This window comes from Lepeophtheirus salmonis, chromosome 10 (genome assembly GCF_016086655.4).
Source record: "Lepeophtheirus salmonis chromosome 10, UVic_Lsal_1.4, whole genome shotgun sequence".
Taxonomy (NCBI): domain Eukaryota; kingdom Metazoa; phylum Arthropoda; class Copepoda; order Siphonostomatoida; family Caligidae; genus Lepeophtheirus; species Lepeophtheirus salmonis.
The window spans coordinates 1,374,045-1,393,554 of record NC_052140.2 but is presented as its reverse complement, the minus strand read 5'-3'; the positions used below and the strand labels follow the sequence as shown (position 1 = coordinate 1,393,554).

The following is a 19,510-nucleotide window of genomic DNA, read 5'->3' as shown; positions in this document are numbered from 1 at the left end:
AAAACTAACTAACTTTTGGGACCTCAACATGTGGCACCCCTCCTCTCTATATAGGTACGTCTCGTAGGAGAAGGTGTGCGCTACTCATCACAGGAGTGCGGAGTATCTAGAGCAGTGGTTCTTAACCTGTGTTCGGTGAGTTAGATTCAAGGGTTCGGCGGAGATCAAAACACAAGGGATTTGTGATGACAGACTCCACTTGACCAACTAAAAAGGTTTGGGTTAATATTCATATGAAACTGGTGTGGTTCAGTAACTCCACCAAGATTAAGAACCAGTGCTCTAGAGACTTCCATCAAGAAGGAGTAGACAAAGCTCGGGTCTGACTACATATGATTAAAGTGCCCTATGTCTTAATCTCAATCTGAGTATGGATTATGATAATTGCAAATTTGATTTCTTATAAAAAATATTTTAATCTTTTAAATTTTTTTCATTAGATATTTTTTTTTTTAAAGAAAATAAAAATATTTTTCAACGGCCTTCTGTAATTAATTATTGAAAATTCACTTTTTATGGATAAATGTTTTATTTTATTTATTAGAATATCCCTTTTTATATTAAAGACCCAGCCTTATAGTATCCATATTTCCAGGTTTTTTTAGAAAAGACGATTTGTTTCTTTTTTAAAAGGATATTTAAAAAAAACCAAAAAAGAACAACTTATTATGCATTTTTTAAATCAAGGGTGAGACCTATTGGTAGGGCTCTAAATTGTAAGCTTTTTTGGTTTGTAAAAAAAATAAAATATGTTAATTGGAAAAATCTTTGGTTGGAGATCAGCCTTCCTATTATGATGTTTCATTAAATTACATTTGAGATTAAGGAAATAAACACAATCCCCACATCATATGAAGTAGGTTCGTTCCAAAAAAGACATAAAATCGGAATAAATTAGTCTTCCTAATTCCAAATCTAAATGATTGTAATTGGAGAAAAAATTCTCTGAAAGAAAGAAATAGAAAATATGAATGGACTGGACTGGTCTGATTTATGTTATTATTTCATTTCATTATTTCTTTAGTTAGATAAATTCAAAAGCTTCCCCCTGTGATCCTCCATGATGATGATGATAACATAACACCTTAAGAAATCTTCAAAAGAAAAGAAAATAAACCAAGGTAGCTTCTTCTGAAGCTTCATGAAATCAGGATGACGAATTAGTTTTAATGTTTCCGGTCCGATGACTCATATTATTTATTTTAATTCATATAATATTCTCTAGGTACGTTATTATATGTATTCAATCGTAGACAAAAAAAAAAATATATATAAATAAAATACAAAAACTTTAAGTGATATTACTCCTATCAATTTATTTGTATTCTTCACCTATCTCGCCTCCATTAATTAATTATCTTTTTAAATCCTCTTGTTAGTTAGCTGATGGACTCACTTCGAATTCCATATAATAAATAATGTGTCCACTAAATTAAGGGATGTTCCTTGCAGCAAGGGTCATATTAGCGACATTCATATGAGCAAGAATAAATTAAGGCGAGCTTCTTTTCAGCGAGTTTGTTTTTAGCGACATTTTCCTATAACTGCTGATGGAAATCGGGTGTATTTTTTGAATCACCCGTTTTTTTGGAGTGGGCAAAGTGAAAGGTGAATTTTCTTTTACTAAGCAGTTGTCATTATTATTTAATTGATAATGAGCCGACATCTTTTTCTACTAGATACAAAACCGGATTAAACATTTGTGTGCGCTCATAGAAGACGATTTGTTGCAGAGTTATAATTTGTTGGCTTAAGACTGAAAGCAATTCTCCATCTTCCTGCTACTTCCCTAGCCTCCTCTCACGGCCCCCACTTTGAAAATCATTGTCTGAAGCAACCTTAGTTTTCGGAGCCCCTGCTGGAACTTGGGGCACTTTAAGGTAATTGTGTCCCTATTTGTATAAAATATCATTTCCTGCTCCCGAATTTTGTAGCGACACCCCCTTGTTTTAAGTCCTTCTTACCAAACTGAGCACATATAAAAAGAACTGACACCGTTGAAATGAATGAGCCAAGGCCTGAACCGATAGAACCACTGAACCTGAACTGGGCACAACCTTGCTGATTTGGAGAAAAGAAGCAGATACAGGTTACAAAAAAATACTCTATATATTTTAGTATTGGAGAAGTATTAACTTTGTCAGCCTCAAGTCTAAATGAAATGTATTCGCCAACGAACTTTTTTTTGACGATTATGAAATGAAGAGGACATAAACAATTTTTTAATAATGTGTCGTCTGTCTAAAAAAATCTGCTCTGGACGAAATAAAGATGAGACTTAATATGGCAAAGACGAGACAAAATGTAATATAACGAAACAAGACGAAATTAACATTGCTCTGAGGATAGTCCCGTGGCAAGATTATTATTATTATTATTTTTGTCCCATTTGGACATGCAAAAGTTTACTATTTTTCTTAATATTAATTAAAACAGGGTTTTTATTGTTATAAAACTTGTATATGCCAATGAGATCAAATACATGGAGTGCTTTCCCTGAGGAAAAGCAAGGTAAAGTTAGTTGACCAAACAATGGAAAAAATAGTTATTTATATATCAATCACTCCAGATGATCATCTTATATGGAATCATCTTATAATTCTATAAAAAATACGGAGTTCTATAAAGAAAAATATAATCAGAAGATAAATACAGTGAGCAACCCAAAAAAAAAAATTGAAACGTCCTCTATGTTGTGAATATATCCATTTATTAGTAGTACAATTTGAATGGTCAATAAGACAACGAAATATTTAAAAAAATTATCCGCTAGGTGCTGTGGCAGTCTGTAGCTTGAAAGCGAAACATTAATTATTCACAGCGCCTTTCTTGTGATTAACATTCCGATATTGTATACGTCTTTAAATTTTAAATAATATTATCATTCAGGGAGTTGTATTATTTGGCTGCAATATTACATATCTCTAATGCCATATTGCAGCCAAAAAAAGATCATAATGATGCTGCATAACTCTCAGTCCCTTAGTGTACAAACGAATATAAGTAAACAACGCTCATGCCCCATTACGAGTGGGTCAACTTCTTTTTCACGTCATTACTCTAAGTTTTTTATTTCTATGGTTTAGGCTCTCAAAATGGCCGATATCAACAATGCTGACATCACGTGAAAACGCTCTAAAAAATATTTAACTAGATCGTGTATGGAGAAAGGTGAGGTTGAGTGGGAAATATTTATAAAAAAGTTCCGTTTTTTCTATAAAATATTATTATGTAATATTGAAGTGATTGTTGAAAGAAATATTACATAACGTTGCTCTCTCAAAATTTTCCTCATATTTCGATTCTTCAAAAAACGACAAATAGCTTTTCCATATTATGTCTTTTATCAAATCGAAGGTATCTCATTAAATATTAATATTGAGGATTATTTTCTAACCAGTCTGTATATTTAAGGAGAAGTATTTGAAATAGACAAACTATGACTTTGGAGTAGTTGTCAAATTTATATATATTTAACTCACTCAGAAATTAAATAAATGTAATATACTCTTACATTATTTCGTTACTTTTTACATTTTCGTGACGTAAGAAAAGGATTTTCCTATTGCTGGCGTTGTTTATTTATACTGCATATAACATAAAATACATTATCAATACTAGATAAATGTACATTTAGTGTTTCGTTTCATTTTTATAAAACCGTCATTTGCACAAAGTTAATTCAATTATTAATTTAAAGACTTCTTGTTTTTCTTACCAGATCAATTATCGATGTAAGTATTATTGCCAGGGTCTTGGAAGGAATTAAAGTCTACGCCCAAAAATTATTGATTATTTCATATATATGTATATATATATTTAAACCTTTATAAATTCAATTTTATTAAACAGTATTCTCTAATACCAAGTGCCTTTAAACCCTACAATTCGATCCGCATACGAATATCAAAGTGAAGTACGATTTATATTAGATAAGTACTCTTCACCCCTTTAGTACTTTTATTTTCTGGATATTTTCTGCAGTTTCTAAATGCTTCAAAAAATGCATACCTCCATTCCTCAAGTTTAAAAATTATGTTTTCAAATAGAATAACATTTCTCTCACTTAAAATAAAATGTATTCAATATTATATTCATGCAGCCCTTACAATTAGTATATTCGCTTAAATGATTCACATTGTATTCTTATTATTGATACACATCACTTCCAATTGAATAACTCGTTATTCCACTTTTGATCTCTATTTATCTCTCTCTGTAAGATTACATTTAATACATATTTGTTTATTTTAATAGAAAATGAAATCATTTTGAAAGAAGCTCATAACTCCCTCAGTAAGACAAAAAAAGATCACGATGATGATTCGTAACGCCGCTTATACTACTAAAAGTTCCTTGAGAATGGTTTCTTGTAGATACTTTAGTGGAGAGCCTGCATGTCCATCCGTGACTACTCCCATCCCTGGACCAAAGTCTAAAGCACTTATGGATGATTTAAACAAAATTCAATCCATGGACTCTGTCTCCTTCTTTGTTGATTATGAAAAATCCTATGGAAATTATATTATTGATGCGGATGGGAATACTATTTTGGATATGTTTACGAATATATCTTCCATACCCATTGGTATAGTAGAGCTCATTGAATATCTACATATTAATTAAATAATTTACTTCACCATTTTATATATATAGGGTATAATCATCCAGCTCTTTTAAACGCTTTCAATTCTGAGTCCAAAATAAAACAACTCGTCAATAGACCTGCATTGGGAGTGTATCCTGGAGTAAATTGGTCTCAACAGCTTAGAGATATCCTAGTATCTGCAGCTCCTAAGGGTCTAGACCAAGTTACCACTATGATGTGTGGTAGTTGCTCAAATGAAAATGCCTTTAAGCTCATGTTCTTTAAGGTAGGATATGAAGCCAGATAGGCTATTATAAGTATTAATGCATTTATTATTTATTAGTACATGGATAAACAACGGGGTGGAAGAGCATTTAATGATGAGGAAAATGAATCCTGCATGGTTAACTTGGCTCCAGGTACACCAAATCTGGCAGTTTTATCTTTCCATGGAGGATTTCATGGTCGAACGGCTGCCTCGCTCTCATGTACCCACTCTAAGGCCATTCATAAATTAGACATTCCACTATTTCAATGGCCTGCATGTGATTTCCCTAGATATAAGTAATTACACTTTTGATCTTATTACAAAAAAATTAATTAAAAATTTAATTTTATTATTAGGTATCCCCTCCATGAAAATGAAAGAGAGAATCGTTTGGAAGATGATCGGTGTTTAGCACAAGTTGAAGAAACTATCGAAGCACAAGAGAAAAAAGGAGTTCCAGTCACTGGAATTATTGTAGAACCCATTCAGTGTGAGGGAGGGGACAATATAGGAAGCAACTATTGGTTTCAAGTAATCCTTTGAGCTTTGATATATTATCCGAATTTGAGCTAGTAAATTTTGTGTTAATTTAGCAATTACAAAAAATTTGTTCGAAATATGATATTGTTTATCATATCGATGAAGTTCAAACAGGTGGTGGCCCATCTGGAAAGCTTTGGGCGCATGAATGGTTTGAACTGGATGGTCCTCCAGATGTTGTTACTTTTTCAAAGAAAATGCTTACTGGTGGCCTTTATCACAAAAAAGAACTGAGACCCAAACAGGGCTTCCGTATTTTTAATACTTGGGTTGGAGATCCAGGTTTGAAATAATATTCTACTGTTTAAATTTCCTTAGGCGAATAATTCATATCCCCAAATCCAGGTAAATTGATCTTATTAGATGCTGTTTTAAAGACTATTAATGAGGAAAAGCTACTGGATCTTACAATGAAAACGGGTGAGGCTCTACGAGTTGGATTAGATGATCTAACTGCTCAATTCCCTGGAATTCTTAGTGCTCCACGTGGGATGGGAACTCTGAGAGCCGTTGATATTAATACTCCTGCACGAAGAGATGAAATAATAGGCAAATTCCGTGCTGAAGGAATAAACGTTGGTGGATGTGGTTTTTCGGCGCTGCGTTTAAGACCTGCTCTTATATTTGGCCCCAAGCATGCTGAAATGTTTCTTGATACCTTTAAAAAGATCCTCAAGTCCTATTAATTCATAACTATACATTTCTCTTCATTTAAACAAAACCAAATGTGCAGTGGGATAATTATTGGCTTCTTTCTTTTCGTGATTTTTAAAGAATCTGTCCAGATCTTTAGGCTCATTTCAATGGAATCTTTAATGGAAATTACATTTACATTCATTATAATAGATAACTAATAGGTGGTAATTTTATATTTGACATTAATTATTTTCCTCACAATATATGTAATGTACTGTTTCAAATTTATTGATTAATTAATATTAGTCTTATTTTAAGTATATATATTTAGTTTATGAACAAATTATACTATTTACTATTGTCCACGAATTTGAAATATCTATCATTATAATATAAAAATATATTTATATATATAACTTCATATAATATATCACACTTTTATGAAAACCACACTCAGAATATTATAATCTATAAAAAGAAACCAAAATTGCTTAATCACCCCTCTTAAAATAATGAATTATTTCATAAAGAATAGTCCGTAATCAATATACCAATTGATCAATTGATTATTATAATTCATTCTATATTTTACTGTCCAAAGTTAGGAATAACGGATGTAGGATTAGGATCAGAACCAGGCATTGCATATTTTGGTCGGCAAGTGCAGCCACTCTCAACTAAAACATAGTCTTGCCCTGTCAATGTAACGGGACCAAGTGGGATCACGAGGAATAGATATGGGATATACGTTTGAATGCACTCCCCATGCAGTAAATCACATTCTTTAGAGCTGAAAAAAATGGTATTAAGTAATTTTAATGCAAAATTAGTAACATTTGGCTCTTACTCGCAAGTTTCGTACACGACTTGTTGAAGAAGATCAGGGAATTTTTGAACGATGGTAACAGCCTCTCCAGATGTTAGACTTACTCCATACATAGGGGCTGTGGTATTAAAAGTAGATTTACATAGTCTTGGAGGAGTGGAGGCTCCACAAACTTCTTTCTTTGACTCGCTCGTTTCATTTGCTGGTAATAAAATTAAAAAAGTATAGATATTATGTTACTGAGGAGGAATGCAATTAAACTTTATGAAAGTAGGCCTTTGTGGTCTTGGTGGTTAGGTAACTAGACTATTATATATTTTATTAGTTTATTTAAATCCATGACCTACATATATTATGAATGAAGTTACATATTGATTCTTTATTGACTTCACATACAACTTGGTTTCTTGGGGGGTAAGTAAAATGTGTTTGTTTTTTAATACAGTAATTTCGTGCCATTCTTAAAAATAGAAAGTTTTTAATATGATGGAAGACCAAAAAAAAACATAATAATAATCTAGTCAAATCAAGTGAAATAATACTCTTCATAAATATTAATCAAATAGTTATTACCATTTCTTTTTGTCCGACTTAGCGTCATAAAGTCTCCACTCTTAGAGCGAGTATAAGTCTCTAATAATTGATCCCGTGTAATAGAAGGATCTTGGACAAATCGTCCAAAATTGGAGAAGGTTCTCCCTGTACGTGCATTCTTTCTTAAAAATCTTCGTATTTGAGTGCTAAAATAGAGACATAAGTAATGTTATTATATTAAGTGTACTTTTTAGCAGAGAAAAAATGTACTTTTTATTAAAACATTAAGTATTAACCAAACAACTGATTAATCATTCATGCCTTCATTTCAATAGGAAAAAAAAATAAGAGTTTATTGATCTCGGCGGATCTACAGTTGGATAACCATGAAACAATTACGAGCAAATATATACGATATTTATGGAAATTATCTTACCTAGGATAAGAAAAGCCATCAGGGCCCATACAATTTTCTCCATCCCGCAGAGCATCCCCATATATATATTTCAATTTTTTACCATGGCAGTTTGCACTGGATCCCTTTAGAAGCTCGATGCAAAAGATAATGGATATAAGACACGTCTGGAAAGAATCAATAAAAATTAATTTACATACATGTATACAAACAGGAGTCAAGGGGAGGAACTCCCGGGGGTTTTCAGCCCATCAGTATTTCAAGGACATGCAACTAAAACCCACCAGATAATTTTGATTTGTGTGCATTTTACCTTAGTACAAATCTATGTCAAGACTTGCGTCAAAGTAGGTTAAAAAAGGTATGTGGGCGTACATTCATAGACATTCTGCCCGAAATAGATTAATCATATAAGTGTTATAGCAACGGAACGTTTTTATCTCACAAAAGGAGAAACTATTCAAGGCATCATCAAAGAATAGGGTCAATGGGGAAAGCCATCAAGAAACAGCATCAAGCTGCATGTACCATAGCTGTTGACGATCATTTTTTACGTATTGACACCTTATCAAGCATTTGATAAACTCACGTTGCTAGTCTTATTTGTCTTATTTTGCAACTTAAGAACATTTTAAGTAAAAATCAAATGAGTGTTCAACTTTGATTGAGTCATGATTAATATCAAAATTCAACTATGGGGCTTAAATAATGATAATTATACTAGTAATTTGAAGTAAAGGATGTTTGTCACTTGTAAAAAGCCTTGAGTCTTCATCATCAAATACGATTCGAGAACGAGTCCTACTCTCTGTATACATGTTGATACTTTTACTATTTGGTACAACTAAAACTGGTTAAAAAGTGTCGTTTTCTCTATTTAAAAAAAAAATTATTTTTAGAATTAATTCATGGGTAATAATTATCCGGGGGTCTCCCTTTAGAGCAATAAAAGAAGGAAGGAATTTTAGTAGTCAATCCTGACTTCTAACCTAAAAATGAATAGTATTTACTAATAATGACTAATGGCTGAGAGACTCTGCCGCCGTGTTTCCATTTGATTTCATTATAATAACACATCAAATCTAAGGGAAATTTTTTGCTGAAAAGTAATACAAGCTCAACTTTCTCTTTGAAAATAATACTACCCAAGTTACAAACTTAAAAAATAAAATAAAAAAGGAACTCTAATCGTTACCTGGTAGGATATTTTCATTTTTGACGCTCGTGTTGAAGGTATTTTACAACAGGGATCCAAAGAATGTTTGTTTTTACTTCTTATTATTTGTTAATCAAGGAGTAGTGAGTGATGCGCTTCACTCAACTTTAGTATAATTAATTGTATAGCACACTAAGAAATAGTATAGAACATCACACCAAATAAAATAGTTTTTTTTTAAGGATGAAGAGTGAATATTGTGTTTTAAAGATGAAGGGAGAAGTGGGAAAACTGTTGATGGTTGTTGAGATATATAAAACTAACTAACTAACGGTACCTATCCTGTTAGAATTCGTTTAATTCACTATCAAGGTAGAAATTTTTTCACATACATATATATGTAGTATATTTTAAAGAAAAAATAAGAATTGGACCCGCTTCTTAGTTCTTACCCAACACAGTGGAGAAACTGTCGGGAATTTCTTGAGGATTTTTACTTTTAACTAGTGTTGGACTCCAGTATTACTCGAACTAAAAAAAAAAAACTCTACTTGAGCATGTTTTTTTGTTTTTTTAAATTACATACTCGCCCCCGGTATATTATTTGATAAACTACACTACACTCGAATTATAATCAAAACTCAAAATATTCGAGTATAAATTAATTATCTCATCTTCAGGCCTATGACTACGGTAAGAGGGGTTTATGTCAAACTTGTCGAAAAGACAACGTCTTTGTCCAAAAAGGAAATGTGGTTGTCACAGTTTGAAATTAACAGTTGGGCGTTTTCACGTGACGTCACAAATTTGATGTCCTCTATTTTGGGGGCCTAAACAGTCAAGTTATGTAACAATGAAAATCCCTTTTTCATTAATATTAAGGAAAATAATAAATCATTGGATGATAAAATGGGATCAACAAATAAAAGGACTGTCTATCAAAATTGTATCCCTTTATTGTCTAGTTTGATTATGTAGGTATATATGGCCCAAAAATATATTTAAAATATGTTATTACATCGTTATACAATCTTATTTCCTTGATGTAGATAAAGATTAACTATTGATAAGGACGAAATAAGATTTTTTTGTTAAACTATCATAATTTTCATGTCCCTAATTGATTAAAAAAAATGTGCAAATCTAGGCATTTTTAGGGGTTTTCAGTAGAAATTCAAAGACACTTTTTTTTTATCATTAAGCAATTAACGGGAGTTTTATCAAGGTTTATTGAAAAAATTTCCCTTTTATGTAGTAAAAATATCAACTTTGAGCCCTCAAGATGGCGTCTACGTCAATTATGATGCAATTTATGGCGTTAGAGAAAATGCTCTATACTCATTCCTGTCAATTTTTTATTTAATTTGTCTTTTCTCTCAATACAAAAAAAAAGATAATTCAAAAAAACTTCCGCCAAAATTGTCAAAAGTTTTGTCAAAAAAGCCCAAATCACCTCTAAAGAAATATTCTAGTTAGAGTCGTTACTAGGATTTTTCTTAGGTACTTGTCTTTTTGACAAATTTTTAACGATTTCGACAGAATGTTTTTTATGCCTTTTTTTCAGAAAAGCAAAATTTGACAGATAAAAACAATTGACATCAATGCATATTTTTAATTCCTGAATTGTGACTTAAAAAAATAAACGAAAAACGTTGTCTTTTAAACTAATTTAACAACAAGATTTTAGTGAGGTGAGGGTAGCCTGATACTTGTCCTTCTCGAATTCAGTTGTTTATGTTACATTTTTATTGAGTAATTCCTTATCATTTATCAATTACATTATTATATTTTGCCAGGGATTTTTTCTTTAGTCAAATTGCCACCTGTTTTTTCTGCTTTGTTAATTTTACATTAAAAAATATATATTTTTTACTTTCATAAATGCTATTGTAGATCAAGAGTCTCCAAACTAGAGCCTGTGGGCCAAATATGGCACAATGTGTTCAATCCATCGCACGAAGGCTAAGGGATTTCAATAGTACAAGTTTTTTTTTTATGTGGACAACCTGATCAGTGTTTTTTTTTTCGAAAACTGTTACCATTATTCTTCATTATTGGAGAGATAACATATAATTAAAGAGGGGATCTGTGTAAAGAAGAAAACTACTGATTAGAAAAAGAAAAACAGTTGATGCTTTTGCTCTTTCTTCTTTTTTGCTCATTATTTAGTCAGCCTTGGGTTTGTAAACATCTCCCTGTAAAAGAAGAATTCTCGCCTATCTTTGGTGTAAATCGTTTTAAAAATGCATAAATAAAATAAATATATATGAATTAAAATATGATTGCAATATTTTCCCTATACTAATGCTATTTGAAAGGTCTCACTTCTCTATTGCAATCATTCATTTTCTCCACCCAAAAATTATATATCAGACAGCAGATATTAACAATGGTCTTACTACAATAATGCCATATGTTAATCCCACGTTAATTTACCGGGTTTTTCTTCTCAACATACCGAAAATGCTTACGATTTACAGCCCTAAACATAAGACAGGAAAGTTGCATGGAAGGAAAAATAAATTAGTTTGGACCCAAGGAACTTACGGTAGTTTGTAATCACTATCAGTATTGATCCAAACGCTTGGAATTTCCTATTATGCAAATTTTCTCAAATAACCTACGTTATTTGATTAATAATTATCAAATTAACTGGCATATTAATGAGGTAGAAGTCAAACTGACTTAGTTCATTGTTGAACTTAGAATTTATCAATTCAATGAAGAAATATATATGTTGTCAAAAAGACGGCGGTTTTTGTCAAAAAATCTCAGATTTATGATATTTATTGTTATCTTTTCTTCTTTTTTCAATGTACAAAAACTCAAACTATACTCTACTCAATATTCAATTACTCGAACTCGATATTTTAAAACTCGAATTCAACACTACTTTTAACGCTAAAAAAAAGTATTTTCCTTGGTAGTGTAGTAGTGAGTAATCCAAGATTAGTTTTTGAAAGAAACCGCGTGCACTCTTTTCAGTCAAATTTTTATAATATTAGTATTAGGGTTTTATACTGTGTACTATTGCAATTTTTATTCAATTTTTTATTTTTTTTACAAACCTTAACTCACTTTTGTTTTTCTAGGTCAAACCTCAGCAACATTTTTTTATGATTTGTTAGGAGTAAAAACAAAAGTACTCATGTACTAGTAACTTTTTAACTTAAGAAACAAAAACGAAAGTATAATAATTATATGCAAATCTTATTAATAATGGATGAATTCATGAAATTAAAGCGTTTCGCCATCTCCTTTAATCGCATAAATCATAAATATTATTATAGATGCCGGATTTCCAAAGTTACGAAATATATTGACAATTATCAACCGTCAATTTAAACATATAATCAAAAATAAATGGGCATTTAAAATAAAAAAGAAACCAAAAATCAACATGGTAACACTGACAATTTGAAGAATGTTTTGGAGGAGAGAAAGAGTAATGCCCATGACATTTATTTAGATTCCTTCTTTAAACTACCAATTACAAATTAACGGCCTAGCTAAAAAACACTCCGGATTGACATCATTGCATATAATACTATAAACCTGTCACCAAAGGCTAAAGCGCGCCCGCTACAAATGGTGTAGAAGAACGGAGAATTACCACAATGACATAACCTAAGCTTTAAAGGCCATTTGTCAACCATTTGTTTGTTTTTATGAAAAAAAAAGTATTTATTACAATCAAATTGTCAAACATATACATATATTAAAAAACAGCCCTTTAAAATTCATAAATTGCATTATCTAAGAAAGTTATTATATTCCAATATCAAGCCTAAGACAGACCTTTTTTTAGGTATAAGTAAATATTCCACTATTTTAACTTAATAAGTGGGTGCTCTTTTCATAAAAGTATTGCAAATGGTTGACAAATGGTCTCATTATCTTATACTATGTCATTGTAGTAATTAATCAGTTCTTCTACCACATTTGTAGCGGGTGCCCTTGAGCCTTTGCTTACAGGTTTCTAGTAGTATATTATTTAAATATCATATGTTACATACAAGTGTTTGATTGATGAACACAATCAAACCCGGTCAAGTAGTCACTTATTTTAAGCGTGTCACCGCATTAAGCGACTCCCATTTGAAGTTTTCAATATACATAGAATTGTTACAAAATAGGAAACCTGGTTTAAGAGGTTGCCTGCCCTCAGCGGTACTTATAAAATAGACACGGCCATTTATTTAATATATATTTTCTCTTCTCCAACATTTTGATTGGAAAATTCATCAGAATTCACGAGCTAATCTGTTTTAATACTATCAACATCAATGATTTGAAAAGTTTATATGGCTACAAAACATTTCGGAATTAACATATGTATAGTATAATATCTTTTTTTCAAGTTTGCCAATTATCATTATATTTGATACATTTCACTCCTATACTGTGTTTTAAATTTATTGTAGGGACCTGGTATTAAATTACCTAAATACCCACACATATCAATATCAACGATAATGGTAAATTGGATTTGATGCTATATGAAGCATCTTTATTAAACCTATATAAGGACACCAATTTGAGCTCTGTACCTCAATATGTTACAAAGCTATGGTCGATTATGCATTTTTCATTAACGTTTTGTGATATATGTACGGATGTACTTTTTATCTTGACCTCTCAAAATTTAATGGCATCTTACTGTGACCATCTTTTGCTGTAATCCTGGTGGAGGTATCAGTCTTAAGTCCTCAAAGTCTTTCTCTCCGTTGCCCAAATTATCATGTATGATAATTGATAGTCTTGAACACAAAACTATCATTTTTGTAAAAATTATCGGCCTATCAAGGAGAAGAATAAATGAACATGATATTTTATAAACAATATGCACTAGTGATGTTGTGCTTGAGATCATTTTTGGTCTAATATATAATTCTTGAAGATATTACACGTAGCGTTTGGGGTTTCACTATGAAATTTTTTGATCTTGTATCGGTATTGATCTATAAATGTCACTTGGTTTAATCAACTGAAATTTGAGACAAGCTCAAATTTAATATACCAAGAGGCCCGGTTTCACAAACTCGACTTACTTAAATTTAAAATAGAAACTGAAGACGTCACTACATTAAGTCGAGTTGGTGCAGCTGACACTAACTATAGTGATGTATTTAATTCGTAATTGAAATCTAAGTAGAGTTGGTGCAACCGGATCTAAGTGTAGTCTTGATTGTCGAGTCTAGACCATTGAGAAAGATTGAGTGACAAAGTTAAGAAAAGGGGAGAAGAAAATCGTATCTTATAGTCAGGTGTCGCAGGTTTCTTGTTAAGTTTTATTAGAACTATGCAACTAATTAAAATTTAAGAGAACACCTTTAAATATAACATATTATATCCTATCATATAATACTAGAAATTGAACAAGTTGCAATGGTAAAGATAAATTTCCTTTCTTCTTCAGATTTGTATTTAATTTCGAATTTTGTATTTTCTTAGAAATCCAGTGTTTTTGTAGGAAAAGCCTAGAGAAAGTGTTCAACAACTCAAGTTTTAAAAAATATGGCATTGGACGACTAAGATACTTTTTTAATTGATTAACTTTAAATGATTTTTATTTTATTTTCTAAAGCTGTTATCATAATCCTTACATTCTTGAGAATAAAGTGTCTATTATGTGCTCATGAAGGACGGAGAGGAACAATGATGATTTGTTGGAGAGTTTTAAGTGTTGATCTTAACCAAGATTGTGCCCGGTTCATCAGATTTAGCGGCCCTATCGGTCTCGGTTCTTTCATTTCAACGATTATGATTCCGTTCTTCGATCTTGGTTCTTTTTACAGAGGCTCAGTTTGGTAACAGACACTTAAAACAAAATTCGTCACTAGAAAATTGGTCCCTAGGAAATTATATTAAATACAAACAGGGCCGCAGCTACCTTATACGCAGAGTGCACAGTTCGAGCAGGGGCCCCCAAAACTAAGGTTGCTTAAGGCAATGATTTTCAAAGTAGGCCGCAAGGGGAGCCTAGGGAGGGGAGAAGAGATATGCAGGGAGATTGAGAATTGCTTTCAGTCTACACATACATAGTACACGTTTCGTATAAAGGGGGACTCAGCTCATAATTTATTAGTGTAGGGGACATTGGTATAGTTAAGTTTGGGAAACCTTGAATTAAAAAATATTATAGTTATCATATTATAGGGCCCCGACAAGCTTAGTAGCGGACCTGGGTCCATAATCTACCACGCCCCTTCCCTCTTTTATTTGCACCGTCGCGTGTAATTCTAGACAGGGGACTAAAGGCACATTTATATCGATAAATCCGACAAGCCATCTGTTTCTCATCCGGTAAGTATTTTCCAAATTCCTGGGCCTCCATTTCCAGGAACTCAGATACAGCTGTATCATCCTGGCGTCGTAAAAAAAAACAACATAGGAAAACGCTACAATTACACAAAAAAAAACTCAGAAAATTGACTTTTTGATTATAGCTAATCTATTTTTTTATAATATATGTATATTGTATTTTTTTTTTAATGTATTCTATATAGGCATAAAATCTCACGAGAAGCGAGACCAATAACCAATATATTGCGGTCCCAATTCGACTTTGTCGGTTCTAGTGGTTCATGAACCGAAACCGCTTGAACTGCAAGATCGATATGAGTACAACCTTGGTTCTCGTTGAAATTAAATTATAATGGAGGATCGACAAACTATTAATTTCTGGCTATGTTCTAGCGTGATACTATGAGGAATTTGTCTATATTTCCTTCTTCTTCTAGATGCTCACACCTTGGCTAATGTAACGTCATGAGAGCTAAGCTGTCATTTTCCTTAACATTCTTTCAACTATCAAGATTACCATGTTTATAAATTCTCGGTTTCTTTCTTTTTTAGCATACCGGCCGGTCATATTTTCTACAACTCTACCAATTCCCTTTTCTAAAATCAGTTCTGGGTGTTACAGAGAATCCTAAGAAATAAAAAATAGAATTATTCAACGTTTGATAGTTCGGAGCCCCTTGGACATAGGGTCCCCTAGTATTGCATCCCTTCTCTTACCTTACGACACTGCACCATTGAAATATCCACCTACGAGTGTAACAGAGAAACACTTACAATGATATAAACGATATTCATGTTCAAAATACATTATCTATAATCCCTAAAAGTAGTCTAATATTAGAAAATATTATGTATAATAATATCTTTTATGAAGTTTCTATAAATTAAGGTATATATTTTTTTTTAAATGTCAGGATCTCTCTTCCGAAGATCACCATTATTTGAATTTTTTATTAAGCAAACAACTTTTTGACTCTAACATACGTACATATTTGGAATGGTATGAAATCGTTGAGTGACCAAGACAACCTTTTGGAAATGCTACTTCAAATATTACCCTAAAGATGACAATAAAATTGTTAGTACTTCATATATACAGTTGTAAGTCCGAAGCATTTTTTAGCGTGTGAGTATTTTTGTTGTTGTTGGTAACCTGAAGAGTGTTTTATATATTTTCTAAAGCTGTTATCAATTTTCCTAAATTTTTGAGGAAGAGAATATCTGGAATCTCTCCTAGAATTTGGAGAGCCCCTCCTTGGATCATATTGCATAGATTTGCTTAGGGATATCGTCCATTTCCACCATTTGTGTGGATGTCGACGCTTGCCTGATATAATATCAGCGAGTTCTTTAGGGATACAGGAGTATCCAATCCATGAGTTACTAAAATACCTCTACAAATATTCAAGTAAAATAGATATGGCTCTCTGTTATTTCTCTTGAAAAATGGAATAATAATTAATTAACCGTCGAAAGAATATAAAATAAAGGAAAAGTTGGGACAAAATTTTACAAATGTCATCACTTCCTTCGTTTAACAGATGAGTTTTAAATGCCAGAATGAATATTGACTTACATAGTAAGCATTTAACTCTCTCGAAAAGACTTACTGTAGTGTTCAATAGTATTCCCAGTCTTCTATCTCTCTCTATGTTTTTTCCTAGTAAAACTCAGACTCAAACATAAACAAGAAGAGTTTATAATAAACTTTTTTTTCACTGGTGATAAGGGGTGTTACATGTAAATCTTAAGCATTTTTTAATATGCGACTTTTCTGTTGTTGGCAACCTGAACAGTGTTTTTGAGCTCTTCTTATGATTGAGGAGAGAACATCTAAGTACACACTACATGTACTCATAAATGACGGAGAGTAACAATCCGGATTTGTTAGGGGAGATATAAGTCAAAGTACCTTTGCGATTTAGTGTATAATTGAGGATCGAAAACGGAGTAATTCTTGCTTATATCCTTGCTTGATACGGAGTGGTACTTGTGTTTATTTTCTTGATATCAAGCTGCGTATAGCTTATTTGATGTAGCGTCCTCACAACTTAGCTGTTCTCCTAGTTTCAAACATTCTTGAAGTTGTCAGGGTTACTACGTTAATTTTCGGTTTCTTTTTTCTTGAATACCGAATACATCCCAACAGTTATTATAGATGAATCATAGAAAGTAATCCACATCCATGATTGACTTGATTTCTCCTTAATATTAATGTTTATGCATCTAGATATATGAAAGATACCCTTCGTTTTGAACAAGGGTCGGTTAACTTTTTCAACGTTAATCCAAAATAACTTGTAGTAAAGTTAATTTACTAAGAACTAGTGACAGGATGTTTAATTCATTCAAAACTAGGAAGTAAACCATCCACTCCCATTACCCCCGAAATTTTATAAATTACCCTATTTGGGTTAATTTATACCTGTTCCCTAAACACTGGTCTGGAACATTAATTCCCAACCTTCTCATCACTGTGGAACTCTATAGCATATTAAATATGCTAAACCAAATGTTTTATTTATTATTATATTCTCTTATAACAATGCACCACGTTTGGGAACCACTGGACTAGAACTTCCATTATAAAGTCTTTATTTTTCTTAATTACATATTATAATTGTTATCTGTCCATTGATAGAGTTCTTCAATATCATTTATCAATCATTCAATACACAAAAGCTTGACCTACGAAATATGAATGATTCTAAGATATTAATATATGAAAGAAATTTTAGCACGCATACGCTACAGATTAACAAAAGTATAGGCACTTGAAAAAATAGCAGTCATTTCAGATTTTCTTTCGATTAGACATTCCCTGTTCCTCCGTCACGGGTGGCAAAACATTTGAACATGACTGTAATTGTAGAATAAAACTAAAGATCCATCAATAATTATTGAGCATTTCACGCATTACTATGTACATGGATAGCTTTTCAACATATTTCACAGATGATCAACCAATATTTAATCACATAAAAATGTAGAACCTAGTAACTACTCTTTGGAAATACATAAGATAAGAAATTCAAGTCAATCACTCTCACAAATAATTCATCAATTCTAGATGACTTTGCTCATTTTTAATACTTTGTTATTTTGTACAGTAATAATTATCATTCAAGACCCTGATTAAAAAGAATGATGTGTGAACATTGAGCAAAAAATAAACAACGTTGCAAAAAAATAAAGATCCATAAAAGAACATGAAGGTATTATATTAATTATGCCACGGATTTGAGTTGATATATAATTAATCATTTCAATTCAAAGAGTGAACAATGATTTTTTTAACTGTAGGACGATATTATTATTATATTTTTGTTAAGCATACACAGTACACAAAAGTCTTTTAGTCATCATCTGTGTTTTTGACTTTTGAGTCTTTAAAGTATTCTTTTTTGGCTTCGGATAAAAGGACATTATGAATATGTTTTTTATTGGGTCTAGAATTGCTATATGCCAAAGGAGGAAATGGATTCTTTTTTAGTTCCACTACTGAGTGTCCAAAGATGTGAGCACCGCTGTATTTTTTATTAGGATTGTACTCTTCTCTCATAGGTGCTGAAAAATGATGGAAAATACATAATTAGAAATTATTATGAGAGTCGATGATGGGATATTCTATGTACCTTTAAATATCCTCGTAAAGGACTCGACCTTTTCAGAGTCTCCAAACCGAGGAACAAGGACTTGAAATAATTTGTGAACAGCTGATGGATGGGACTCAAGCCACCAAGACGCAATCCGCATTGTTTCCTTATGGCAATCCCCATTCATAATCGCCTCAGATATCAGGCGCTCAGCATAAAGTCGTGTGAGTTGAGCACGAGGTGTCCTCAAATGTATTCGCTCATCCACAATCAGATCCGTGACAGATTCGCGAACTTTATCCAGGGTTCCACGATAGCCAAGAGGGTTTTTGATCCGTTTAGGTGCAATGAGTTTGACGCCCAATGTGCGGACGAGTCGTCCAACTTCAGCTTGATTCATGATGGGGTCTCCTTTAGAGAGGGATGATTGACAATCCAGGAAACACCAAATTTGAGCAAATTATTTCTGCAATTTCAATTTTGGAACATAGATTAAAAATTAATTAATAAATGTGAGACCGGAGCTGACATTTAATAATAAAACAGTCAACTAAATATATATCTCTAGGGGAGACCGTGCTCATTTCATACAAGGCTCATTTCTTGAGACTGGGAAAGAAACATGAAATTAACACAATTAAGAAT

General features: G+C 32.1%; 3 protein-coding genes across 5 annotated transcripts; 1 reads left to right on the top strand and 2 right to left on the bottom strand.

Moving 5' to 3' along the window:
• The first annotated feature begins 3,275 nt into the window (after positions 1-3,275).
• Gabat (4-aminobutyrate aminotransferase) lies at positions 3,276-6,482 on the top strand. 3 transcript variants are annotated; one of them, XM_040720315.2, is made up of 7 exons: positions 3,276-3,357; positions 4,258-4,588; positions 4,657-4,874; positions 4,932-5,152; positions 5,213-5,387; positions 5,450-5,678; positions 5,742-6,482. In XM_040720315.2, exons 2-7 carry the CDS (start codon positions 4,318-4,320, stop codon positions 6,080-6,082), a joined length of 1,455 nt encoding a protein of 484 aa, XP_040576249.1. In that variant the 5' UTR covers positions 3,276-3,357; positions 4,258-4,317; the 3' UTR covers positions 6,083-6,482. The 3 variants fall into 3 exon arrangements, with proteins under 3 accessions (XP_040576249.1, XP_040576248.1, XP_071747439.1); XM_040720314.2 differs by lacking the exon at positions 3,276-3,357 and adding an exon at positions 3,570-3,734; XM_071891338.1 differs by lacking the exon at positions 3,276-3,357 and adding an exon at positions 3,858-3,916.
• Positions 6,483-6,574: 92 nt separating this feature from the next.
• On the bottom strand, positions 6,575-9,349 carry LOC121125181 (uncharacterized). Its single transcript, XM_040720316.2, has 5 exons — positions 9,003-9,349; positions 7,829-7,974; positions 7,432-7,598; positions 6,880-7,060; positions 6,575-6,822 (listed from the first exon to the last, which is right to left on the bottom strand). The coding sequence occupies exons 1-5, from the start codon at positions 9,018-9,020 to the stop codon at positions 6,621-6,623; spliced, it is 714 nt and encodes a 237-aa protein (XP_040576250.1). The 5' UTR covers positions 9,021-9,349; the 3' UTR covers positions 6,575-6,620.
• Positions 9,350-18,474: 9,125 nt separating this feature from the next.
• On the bottom strand, positions 18,475-19,417 carry mRpL17 (mitochondrial ribosomal protein L17). The gene is made up of 2 exons (XM_040720626.2): positions 18,905-19,417; positions 18,475-18,836 (listed from the first exon to the last, which is right to left on the bottom strand). Exons 1-2 carry the CDS (start codon positions 19,263-19,265, stop codon positions 18,625-18,627), a joined length of 573 nt encoding a protein of 190 aa, XP_040576560.1. The 5' UTR covers positions 19,266-19,417; the 3' UTR covers positions 18,475-18,624.
• Between the last annotated feature and the right edge of the window lie 93 nt (positions 19,418-19,510).